This window comes from Poecilia reticulata, chromosome 20 (assembly GCF_904066995.2).
Source record: "Poecilia reticulata chromosome 20, P_reticulata-male-v2, whole genome shotgun sequence".
Classification (NCBI taxonomy): Eukaryota; Metazoa; Chordata; class Actinopteri; order Cyprinodontiformes; family Poeciliidae; genus Poecilia; species Poecilia reticulata.
The window spans coordinates 14,407,159-14,418,886 of NC_088849.1; the positions used below are offsets into that span (position 1 = coordinate 14,407,159).

General features: G+C 40.5%; 1 protein-coding gene across 1 annotated transcript; it reads left to right on the plus strand.

Moving 5' to 3' along the window:
• The first annotated feature begins 82 nt into the window (after positions 1-82).
• Positions 83-7,927, plus strand: prdm14 (PR domain containing 14). The gene is made up of 9 exons (XM_081602000.1): positions 83-1,505; positions 2,666-3,286; positions 3,948-4,001; positions 4,076-4,236; positions 4,325-4,601; positions 4,687-4,889; positions 5,257-5,358; positions 6,731-6,950; positions 7,226-7,927. The coding sequence occupies exons 2-9, from the start codon at positions 2,704-2,706 to the stop codon at positions 7,393-7,395; spliced, it is 1,770 nt and encodes a 589-aa protein (XP_081458126.1). The 5' UTR covers positions 83-1,505; positions 2,666-2,703; the 3' UTR covers positions 7,396-7,927.
• The last annotated feature ends 3,801 nt before the right edge of the window (positions 7,928-11,728 follow it).

Below are 11,728 nucleotides of genomic sequence, written 5' to 3' on the forward strand. Positions count from 1 at the left end.
TGCGTCCTTTATTTCATGATGGTAGTAACTTTAAAAAAAAATAAACATTTTTGCTTTGCTTTTAGACTACCTCTCCCTAAGGTTTAAAGGCTTATAGATAAATTTCTACCCAATTTTATTCTCTTAAATCACTGCATAAAGGGAGATCTCCAGAAAGTGAACGATGTAAAATGATGTACATAATCATGGGGAAGACTGACGATGTCCTGCAGACAGTTACCGACTCCCTCCACAAGGAGGAAAAGACACAAAAGGTTACTGCAAATGAAACTGACTTTGCTGTTTGCAAGCATTTTAAAGAAAGTTGAGTGGAAGGAAAAAAAAGTGCACAAGAACGATTGATGACTACAGCCTCGAGGTAAAGCCAGTTTTAAGAGTTCAGTGGAGACCACAGCAATAGTCAGTCTCCAAATTCCTTTAGATGAAAGTATTTTTTATTTTATTTTTTTACTTTCATCTAAAGTCAGAGTCCAAGCAGCGGAAGAAAACACGTGGAATCCAGTTTTCACAGTCTGACTATAACGGGAAGCCACGTCATCTGCAGTTGTGGGATCACTTGGGTTATACTCAACACCTTGTCAGTTCCACTTGAAATATGGGTGCGTAACGAATAGATATAACTCATAGGGATCGTTCCGCGAATTGAATTGGTAATATAAATTACACTTTTGATGATATTCTCATTTACGTAGTATTTTCTAATTAGGGGCTGGCATTGACTCAGCATATTTAAAGTATAGCGTCTCGTTGCAGCCAGCCCATAACCACCTCAAATATAAATATTGAGTTGTTATGATCCCTGATCAACCCCGAAATAACCGAGTGACCTCCCGCTGTCATCGCTTATTGGAGTCACACAACTACACTTCCCTACAGCGCGGATATATTCTAGAAAATGACTTCAGATGACTTAAATTGTCGGTTGCCGAGGCGACCACGAAACGGCTCCCGCGGGTGGATGCAAATCGGAGAAAAGAAAAGTTGGAAACGAAAAGACCACTGGGTGTGGTTGCGATGCTAAAGGGACGTAAACTGCCAGGTGGGTGAATAATTTAAAGAGGTTTTTATTGCGTTGAGTGGTCCGTGGAATACTGACGTGTTCTTTCGTCTAAGCACACCAGAGTGCGTGAAATAAAAAGGTGTTGCGCCTGAAAAAAAAGAAGTTTTCTGAGACCTCATTTGCATTTGTTTTGTTTCATTTGGGCAGGTGTGAGTTTGTTCATAGAAAGGTTTGGAGAAAATCTCTCTAACCGTGGAATTAAAGAATGTGTGCAATCGTGTATAGGCTAACTTGGTGGGCTGTCCTGCGCAGATTAATTGAGATGCATGAGGCTGAGCGGATTCCTCAGCCAATGGGGAAGAGGAAGACGCCGTGAAGCATCTTCAGCGGACCCTGGACACGATAGGTGCCCTCAGATGACCAGAGACGCGTCCAGATTTAGGTTTGCGAAGCTCAGCTCTGATGGCATGACGGATACGACCGCCTCCTGAAACGGCTGTGATTGGTAAGCTTTTCTTCTATTATATTTGAAAACGTATTTCTGACTCTCTTGCTTTCTTTAATTCTTTAATCGTGTAAATCTTTTTTTGTTGTTGTTGTTGTTGTTGTTTCCCAAAATTACGATTTGCGCACGGAGCATGACGCACGCCATCTCCAGCCCTTCTCTGGACCCTCTCCCCACTGTTCAGTAAATTACTGGTCGGGAAACGTTAAGGTCCATTAAATGCTTCATTAATGCTGACCTCTGCTACGACCGACTGTTCTCTGATTGGTGTCATGACCCTGGTTTGTCTCTCTATTTACTGGCAGGCTGGGGGGACTGGTTCCTTCATGGCCTCCTCACTACTGTTTAGTTGTGTGACGTGTGTGACCTCTCAGCTGGAAATATTGCAAAATCGGCTGCCCGTCTTTTTTTTTTCTTTTTTTTTTTTTTTTGAACGGCTGTCTTCAAACGTTCTCTCAAAATTTTCTCCACTTTTTCAGACCACATTCCCAGAGTGCTGTGTCCTCTTTTTGCCCATTAAACTAGTGAAAATACACAAGCTAAATATGATTGAATGGAGGATACTTGCAAGGCTTTGAATATAAAATGCAAAAAAAAAAAAACAACAACAACAAAACAAAACAATAAATCGAACGAATTTCAAACAAAGAAAATAAAAGTCTAGAAATCCAAACATATTTCCTTACCTTTTGTTTTTCCCCACACTCCCTGAAACCTGGAATTCAAATCAAATTCCAGACTTTTACAGGCAGAAATTTTTGGTCCTTTCTTAGTCAATTTAACTAAAAATAGTTAATTGTGAATTCCAGACAGGCAATCCCCCGCAGAGCAGAGTTTAAAATGAAATCTTCAAAAACTTAACTTGGATGGTCTGGTGAAGAGACGGATACACTTTTTAGATAAGGGGGCAGATAATAAAGCCTATTTAATACGTTCCCTCTTCTTTGCTTATAAACGAATTCAAACGGATTACTTCATTACAAACAAAGGAATCCTGCAATTTACCCAACATGCATGAATAAGATAAGAAAAGATGTGATGTATGTGAACAAATGCAACGGAAGCATGCCCAGATATGCTCACGCTCCTGTCTTTTTTCGATTGATTAAACGCATTAAACTGTAACACTCACCTCTTTTCCTCTTTCTCTTCCTCTGAAGAATCCGTCCCTGTTTGAACCTTCACGCTCCGTGCTCTCATGTCAGTGTCCGTCTCCAGCGTCCCCGCAATGTTGAAGGAGAAAAGCTACCAAGCCGAGATGCTGAAGGGAAGTCCCGTCCGGGGATTCTTCCCCAGCCCCTATCCCTACGTGGACTTCTTCCCCCGGACACACACCCTCCTCCACCCGCTCAAGTCGCTCGGTCGACTGGTGTCGGACCCCCGGGCGTCTCTTCCCCTCGGGTTTCACGGAGGCACGGCTCCGTTCCTCGGTCACAACGCGTCGGGCTTGCCGTACACTAGCCAGATGTTTCCCGGACACGTGCTGCACCCGAGGCCGGAGGAGCTGGCCGCGGTGGTGACGGAGCACGCCGCCGGTCCGCTGTCGTCGGACTTCAGCAACCCGTCCAGCGTCCCGTCTCCATCCGCCAAGTCCTCCAACAACACACCGCCCAAGGAGAGCTTGTTTCGGCCGAGCACTGTCGACCTGTCTCCGGAGAAAAGGGCCACATCCTTTAACTTCAGCGAGGAGGACTTGTTCATGGTGCTTTATGGTTACTCTGGGGGCCAGCAGAGCAGCGGGGGCCACGCTATATCGGGACTGACGTTGCAGGAAAACTTAGGTGAGGCGCTTTTGAATTTTCGGTACAATTTCTACTTAATGCACAATTTTAATTGACAGAAAGATTAGAAACAACCCCCCGTTGAGGGGCCCTATGGGCCACAATCCAATAAACGCGTTTTTGCCATGTATTCATTTAGGCGACAGTTAAAACAAAAATCTTATTTCTATCTATACATTAAAATGATGAATTTGTCAGTAATTTATTTAATAAACAATTAAATATTTGCTTTAATGAAACCGTAATAAAAATATATAATTGAAATTCATCATTGTGTATATGAGAGGACGATTTATTAAATTTGCAATTACGTAAATAAACATGTAAGTTACTGAACAAAAAGTTTTTTTTAATATTTTAAGATGTTATTATTTATGTAATTTCATTATTTCATGCCATAATTCAACACATAAGAAATCTGCCAAGTGTATATTTGGTCACTTATTTGTTAGCTTAAATAAAACTGGAATAAATACAATAAACACAAACATCAACACATAAAAGCAAATAAGTAAACCGATAATACAAATTATTTTCGCAATCCCTCATACAAAATAGATAAATATAAAATACTATAAAATATATTCTATTTTTATAAATATCCATCCATCCATCCATTCATTGTCTTTTCCTGCTTTTCCTTTTGTTTTTATCCTCTCAGCTTCTGATCCCTCCATTTCTCTACTGGACAAAGAAGCCCTTGAGCTCCCAGAGGGTAAGATGGAACCATCTTTTATATTTCCTAAACGTGCGCTATAAGGCGTTTTGAACACCGGTTCTGTGTTGCAGGACTGATTGTCCTCCAGGCTGCGTGGGGACACACTTACCACTGTGGAGTTTTCACAGATAAGGTCAGCATTCCCAAAGGCTCGCGTTTCGGACCTTTCCAAGGAAAACTCGTGAACACCAGTGAGATAAAAACATATGACGACAACACTCTAATGTGGGAGGTGATGCTGTTATATTTTCAAAAATGACATACTGCAATCAACTGCTGCGTCATGTTTGACATTAACATCGTCCTCTGCTCTCCTCCAGGTGTTTGAGAACGGTCGGCTGAGTCACTTTGTGGACGGCAGAGGCGCTTCTGGAAACTGGATGTCTTTGGTGAAGTGCGCTCGGTTTCCTGAGGAGCAGAACCTGATCGCAGTGCAGCTCCAGGGTCAGATCTTCTACGAGGCCTGCAAGGAGGTCACACCAGGCCAGGAGCTTCTGGTGTGGTACGGAGACTGTTACACACAGTTTCTTGGGATCCCACTCACACTGAAGGACCCCAGAGAGGAGAACAACAACAACAGTGCTTCTCCAACTGAAGGTCTAAATCTACAGCTTCTCCAGACCTTTTCTGTGTTCACTTGGCCTGCATTCCAAACCGCTGAAATAAATTCTACATCCTGCAGATTCAGGGGAGGGCTTCAAGTGCGACAGATGTGGGAAGGTGTTCGCATATAAATATTACAGAGACAAACACCTGAAATATACACGCTGCGTCGACCAGGGGGACAGGAAGTTTCCCTGTCACCTATGCAACAGATCCTTCGAGAAGAGGGACAGGCTGAGGATCCACATCCTGCATGTGCACGAAAAACACAGACCTCACAAGGTAGAGTGAATTCAAACACTGTGGGCTCGCATTTAGCTACGGTTTTTGAGCCATCGGTGCTGAAAGAACAGCTCCCAAGAGTCAGCGAGGCAGCATATGCCAGCTTTTTTTTTTTTTATTATGGTTTATTATAACGTGGATTACTTTGGCCAATGAATACATGATAAATTTCATTCTCATATTATTTGGTGAAATAAAAACGAATTTAACCAAACTAAGCAATTTGAATGATTGGTGGTAATAAATGAAGCAGCAAAGTGAAACTATTCCTGGCACATTATAATATTCACTAAAATAACTTCAGCCATTTTCTCTCTCTTTTTGTTCTGGTAAAGTGTATTAAATGTACTGAATGTCTCATATGCAGTGCTCCGTGTGTGGGAAGAGTTTCTCCCAGTCCTCCAGTCTTAACAAACATATGCGGGTCCACTCCGGAGAGCGACCGTACAAGTGTGTCTACTGCAACAAGGTAAGATGAGGCCAATTCAGTTTATTGGCTTAAGGTAAAAAAAAATAAACAGGTTGATATATTTGACTAATATCTCAACGTTCAAAAGCGCAGAAATATTAAAGAGTTTACCCTAAGCATTCTTTCAGATTGCAGCTGTGGGTTTTGTGCAAAAAATAAAACATAAAAAATTAGGCCAAAAAGAGAATATTCAAAAGATTGGCATAAATGAACAAGCTAATCCACGTGCATAACTGTAACTGTAAGTAAATTATTTACTTTAAAGGCCTATATGTCTCCATGGTGTGATTGTACCCATATTTGTAAATAAATGATGTTACTATCCTTAATTATTTGTTATACTGCTGTGATTCATTAACTCCATACCAGTTATTTTAATTAAAATTAGATATTGGTCTAATCTAACTAGTGTTTCTCCTTCTTTTTCATTATTTGTGATTTTGTTTGGGATCTGTGCTTTTCAGAATTTGTAAGTCTACATGTTTTTACTCCCCCTTCTTTATTATAACAGTTGCATTTTCTCAGTCACTCAAACCAGCTTCAACTTTTTCTTACACATTTCCACACGTTTTTTTTCCATATACAAGTATGCAAAGTATATGCCAACTCATTTAAAAGCCTATATCAACTAGATTTCCGTTTTATGGGGTGTAGAAGAATGAAGGGAAAATAAAGATTTACAATGCAAACACAATGCTACACTTATAAAAAAATAAAACATTGCATTTAGTTTTCACCCTGAAGTATGATGTCGTTTTTTAATCTACAATAATATATTGAAGAGTTTAGAAATGGTATAATATGGCATTTTGTTAGATTTTAATACAGAAGCAAGATAAAAATAAATGACTTATATTTATATATACCTATACCTTGGTCCAGGCATAAGCTATGTCAGTTAAACAGAGACTTTACAACAATAAAAAATAAATATAAATAAATACTCATAAATACTTTGTATTTGAGAAAATACTCGCAAAGTATTTTTAAGTTCTCCTCGGGTTTCTCCGACCAGCTCCGTGCTTGAAACCTTTTGGTCTCCTGGTTTCACGGTGCTTTCGGCACGCGCCCTTGTTCATTGTTCCTCGCGAAAGGCACGCTCCACTTCCAAGCCAATTATCGCCAGATGTTCCACACAGACTTTTGTCCCGCGACGTTACAGAGGCTTTTTATTTACGGTCGTGCGATGAAGCAAGTTGTTTCCTTTTGAATGCGCTCTCTTTTTTCGTTTCGTTTCCCAACTCTTTTTCTGAACTCACAGCAGGAAATACATTTGTTGTAAATCTTTTCACGTGCGTGTTGGTTATAAAAACATAGTTTTTTTTTTTTCATTATTTAAAAAAAATAAATAAATATAACTTCTATCTTATAGGCCTTTACTGCCTCCAGTATCCTGCGCACGCACATTCGCCAGCACTCCGGAGAGAGGCCCTTCAAATGCAAGCATTGCGGGAAGGCCTTCGCCTCCCACGCCGCCCACGATAGCCACGTCCGCCGGACCCACGCCAGGGACAAGCCGTTCCAGTGCGAGCTGTGCGGGGCTGCTTTTCAGGAGGAGCAGGAGCTGAAATATCACGAGACAATCCACAAAAGTAAGAATATTTTTATTTGCAAATTGGTTTGCTTATTTTGTTTTCGTTCATATTTAGGCTAACAAATGTAGCTAAAGAAAAAAAGGTAAACCTCAGAAGCATAAAGATTTGAATTAAAATGAGACAAAGTTTCAGTCTATGTTGTGGCAGTAACGAGATCTTTTTAGCGTATTTTTTAATTTCTATAACCTGCTTGTTTTTTTTATTTTTCTTTATTAAATGTGGAAATTAGGGATATATTTGTAAATACAATGTATTGCCTTCTCTTCCTTTAGAGAGACCAATCGACACTCTCACTGTTTCTTCTTCGGAAACTGGACTGGAAGACCACTCTGGGCTCCCAGCGAAGGAAATCCAAAAAGCACAGAAGAAACCAGCAGGGCAAAGATTTCCCAATTATACCGGGTTAACAGTTTTAAACTCTGATTATAGACCCTGGAACTAGACAACTAAGAAAAAGAGGGGACATGGATGGTTATTGTACAGCCTTATTTAAATCCAAACACAATTATTTAAATGGTATGGCATCTATTTATGTAATGTATAAATGTTATTATGTGGCTTAAAGCTATCACTCTACAATAGCCTGGTTTAGTCGCGCTAGGTGTTATTATTATTATTATTATAAAATGTGTGTTACATTCCTGTTTTTGTTTTCTTACATTCAATGTAAATTATATTTACCTCTTTCATATAGCTATACATTTTTTTATTTTTTTTTACAAGAAGACTGCAACGCAAACAAAAGCAAACCAACAACACTGGTCCCCTTTTCAAGCTTTACCGTTTTCTTCATTTGTGAAAATAAATGATTGCATGAAAAAGAAATAGGATTCTTGGTTAATTAAAAAATATATATATACAGCATATTTTAGTTTATTTAAGCTGTACAGAAAATTATAGAGACAAATATCTGAATTACACATGTTATATTAATTATGAAGTATTATTACTGATATTTTTTGTCCAAACTTGCAATTGAACTCCAGCTAAAATAAATAAATAAATAAATAAATAAATAAATAAATAAAACAAAACCCTTCCACACATTGAACAATCTCTTGTGGTAAAGCTCCACAGGAGAAAAATGGCATCATGATGCAAATAAAAGGTAGAATTAAAAACAGATACATTTTCGCTACTCCATCTCTGGTCTCTTGTCTCGTAGCCTGGATGCTCTCAGTAAAATGAAGAAGCTCTGCCTGGAGCAAATGAATGACAATAGAATGGGGCTGTAAAGTGGTCTATTGCCTCTCACACTAAAAAGTTCACTGTGACTGACATCTGCCCTCACACTTTGTCCAACTGTCCCCCACATGTTTGCCTCAGAATAGATAGATAGATAGATAGATAGATAGATAGATAGATAGATAGATAGATAGATAGATAGATAGATAGATAGATAGATAGATAGATAGATAGATAGATAGATAGATAGATAGATAGATAGATAGATAGATAGATAGATAGATAGATAGATAGAAAGAATCCTTATCGCGATATTGGCTGCACCTTCTTCTGAAAAGAGCTCAGGGGTCAGCACCTCCCAGAGTGTTCGACTTACCCTCCTCTCCTTTCAAATAGCCAAAATATAGCTGCTTGAACAAGTGTGGATCAACCCTCACTGGACCTGCCCCTCCCATGAGTAGCTCTACAACCCCCACCGAAACCACCGTGATGGGGTATTCACTGTGTAAAAACAGGGTAGCCTCCCCTTTGTGGTTTCCCAGGATCAGAGGGGTGGAGGAGAAGGACGGAGAAGACAAAAAGAGAGACAGAAGGAGTAAGGGGAGAATGAGCTGCCACAGCTGAAATACTGAGATTGTTAGTGCTGTGTGCTAAAAGAGTGGTTTTACAGCACCTCCTGTGATTGGCTGATTTAGGACTACGGCATGGGAGAATTTTTATCTGGGTCGTTTATACGAATTGATTTCACATTTAACCGCACGGGCGAGCCAGCAGGGCCTCTCCGGGGCCATCTATCAGCTTCATCTCGGTATTAATGTAATATTAATAATAGCCGAGCTCCATGGTTAACGTGTTTGTAGAAGTTAATTCCCTCTGAGACCGGAGCAAACATAATAACTCTTTACCAAACAAGTGTAGCACTTTGATACTTTATACCACTCAAGCACGCCACACAAATGTGGTCACAACTAAATGCACCACTGTGATTAATTAATAATGTTCACTGATATAAAGAGGAGAGAGCTGCTGCTGAAACATTCTTACAGATGGAGTCACCTTGTACACTCAGATGTTGCTTATAGTCTGGGCTGAGTAGTCAACAGCTCAGATGTATTAGCGACTATTGATTGGCTAATAGCTGTCAGTGTGTGTGCGTGTGTGTGTGTGTTCTTTAAACAGCGATCAGACTTTCATCTGAGTGGACCTTTATAGTATGAATGCAACAGCTCTCTGTTAATATATATGCCTCAGTCTGACACCAAACAACAAACTTTCTGATGCTAAAGAAAAAGTAAAGCTTCCAGATATGTTTTACTTTTTAGATTCTTTGATTTATGGACATAGTTTTTAAGAAATTCCACCAGAGTAATTTTCTTATCCCACTTTGCACTGTACCTTGCAAAAGTATTCAGTCTCCGAACCTTTTCACACGTTGTCATATTACAACCAGCAATTGCCACAGCAATTTACAAATCTTTCCACACATTCTCAGCTGTATTAAGGTCTGTGGACTTAATTTTATCCAAACCATTGCAGCTCTTGCTTGAGGTTTAGTGTTGTCCTATTAGAAAATAAATCTTTGACCCAGCCAGAGTTTGAGTTCTGCGGGCAAACTCAAACTCTGACCGGCTTCTTCTGTCTCTGCCGACAAGAAGTATCCCCTCAACCTTATGCTGCCACCACCATGTTTCATTATGAAAACGTTTGGTCAAGGGAATGTGCCGTGTTAGTTTCCGCCACACATTGCGCTTTGCATCTTCACCAAAAATGTTAGGAGCACCTTATGATGTCTTTCGTCTTGCCAGTTTCCCATAAAACCCAGATTCTATGAGAACACGAAGGTCACCAGTTCTCTGACCTTCACTGAAGATTTCTGGGACTCTTGAATCTCTCCTAAACTCCTAAACTGGCCGTTAAGTTTAGATCTGGGTTCTACCACTCAGTCCTCAAGGGCCAGCATCTTGCAACTTTTACATGTGTCTCTGCTCCAACACACCTGTGTCAAATAATCAGGTCATTGTCAGGACTCTGGAGAATTTGACTACGTAGTAATGAACTAATTCAGTCATGTGATTCAGGTGTGTTGAACCAGGGAAACATGAGTGGTGGCAGAAACGGAGTTGCCAATCACTGGTTTAGATGGGTGGAAATGTTTTGGTACGTGTGCCGCTTCATGCTGTTTTTGTTTGTGGATGAGAGGATAAACTGAACTCTCAGTCTGATCTGATAGTGGGTATAATATATTTGATGTTTTATCATCTATCTCAGCTTTAAACATCCACATCTTTCTCCCTGATCTGTTTGCTGGGTTCCTTCGTCACGATGTTTGTTCACTTGTGTTCTCCAATAAACTTTTTTGTCGTTGAACAGAACAAGTGGATTTATGCTGAGATTGATCAAAATTACGTAGAGGGGGACTATAATATTTATTGCTAAGGTGACTTCTCTAGGCAGCAGGGGAATCAGAGTAATATCGGGGATGATACGAATGCATGCAAAACTTTTCAGGTTTTAATTTGATGAAAAGAAAAGAGAAAACCCACGCATTACTTTCCTTTCTCATCTACATTCTCATAAAATACATGTCACAAGATAGTTCAAAGGGTATTAAAACTCTGTCAGCACCATGAAAACAGCTGTCATGGATTGAACATAACAGGCCAGTCGGGATGTTTGTGCTGTTTTTGCGTACTTATGTACATCAAGGAAGTGTAAATGTATTGTTTGCTGGCAGGAAAAACTACTCATGTTGACCTGTCAAGTCTGTCAGTGAAAGTGCTTCTCCAGCATCAAACCAGCTCTTTACGTCGCCATCAGTTGCTAAAGAAACACCCGGGATGGAGCACAGCTTCCCTGTCAAGTTATTTTAAGATTTTGTGCCAAATCCAGTATATCTGACACTGACAAGAACTAATCATTCATTTATCTGTATTAAATGAATTTTAGTTTTGAAAGCATTTCTAATCCAGAGTTCTGTAACTCTGTCAACTTTCACAAAGAAGACACTTCATCTGCGTGACTTTTATTTCTTAAAAGAAACATGAGTCGAGCCATTTGTGTTTGAATGGACCCAATGAAACCCCCTACGCCCCACGCTGTTTGAGTGAAGAAGTAAGGCTGATCGGCTTGTGTCCTACGTGAAGCATGCGTCGGGTCGGCCGGAGGTGATTTCAGTCGGGTGTTGAGGACAGTGCGGCAGAAGGCCTGCAGAGTGGCTCGGCGGCAGAATGAAAGGCAGATCAAACACTGTCTACAAAGCCCCTCCATATTGCTCTGGAGTGTGTGTGTATCTTCTAGGTGGGATTGATGGGAGAGGTGGGCAGATGGCCTTATCCTTCTCCGTGGGGGGTGGTGTGAGGTTGCTGGGTGCTCCCAAGGGGCAACATATTTGCAGACACACACGTGGCCACATAACCCCGCACCCTCCCCAAAAACAGACCCCCCCCACCCCCGACCCACCCCCATTCAGCAGCTCATTTTCAAATCTACAGTGTACCTGTATATTTCCATTTATCTCATGAGCTGTTTCACCTTTGATGGACTGCAGGGTTTCTCCTTTAGGCCGATTCATATGCAACGGCACTCAGAGG

Excerpts from the sequence above, each read along its gene's own strand:
- prdm14 (XM_081602000.1), top strand. The coding sequence starts at position 2,704 with ATGTCAGTGTCCGTCTCCAGCGTCCCCGCAATGTTGAAGGAGAAAAGC. Across the intron at positions 3,287-3,947 it reads GACGTTGCAGGAAAACTTAG|CTTCTGATCCCTCCATTTCT; the intron begins GTGAGGCGCTTT and ends TTATCCTCTCAG. Across the intron at positions 6,951-7,225 it reads TCACGAGACAATCCACAAAA|AGAGACCAATCGACACTCTC; the intron begins GTAAGAATATTT and ends CTCTTCCTTTAG.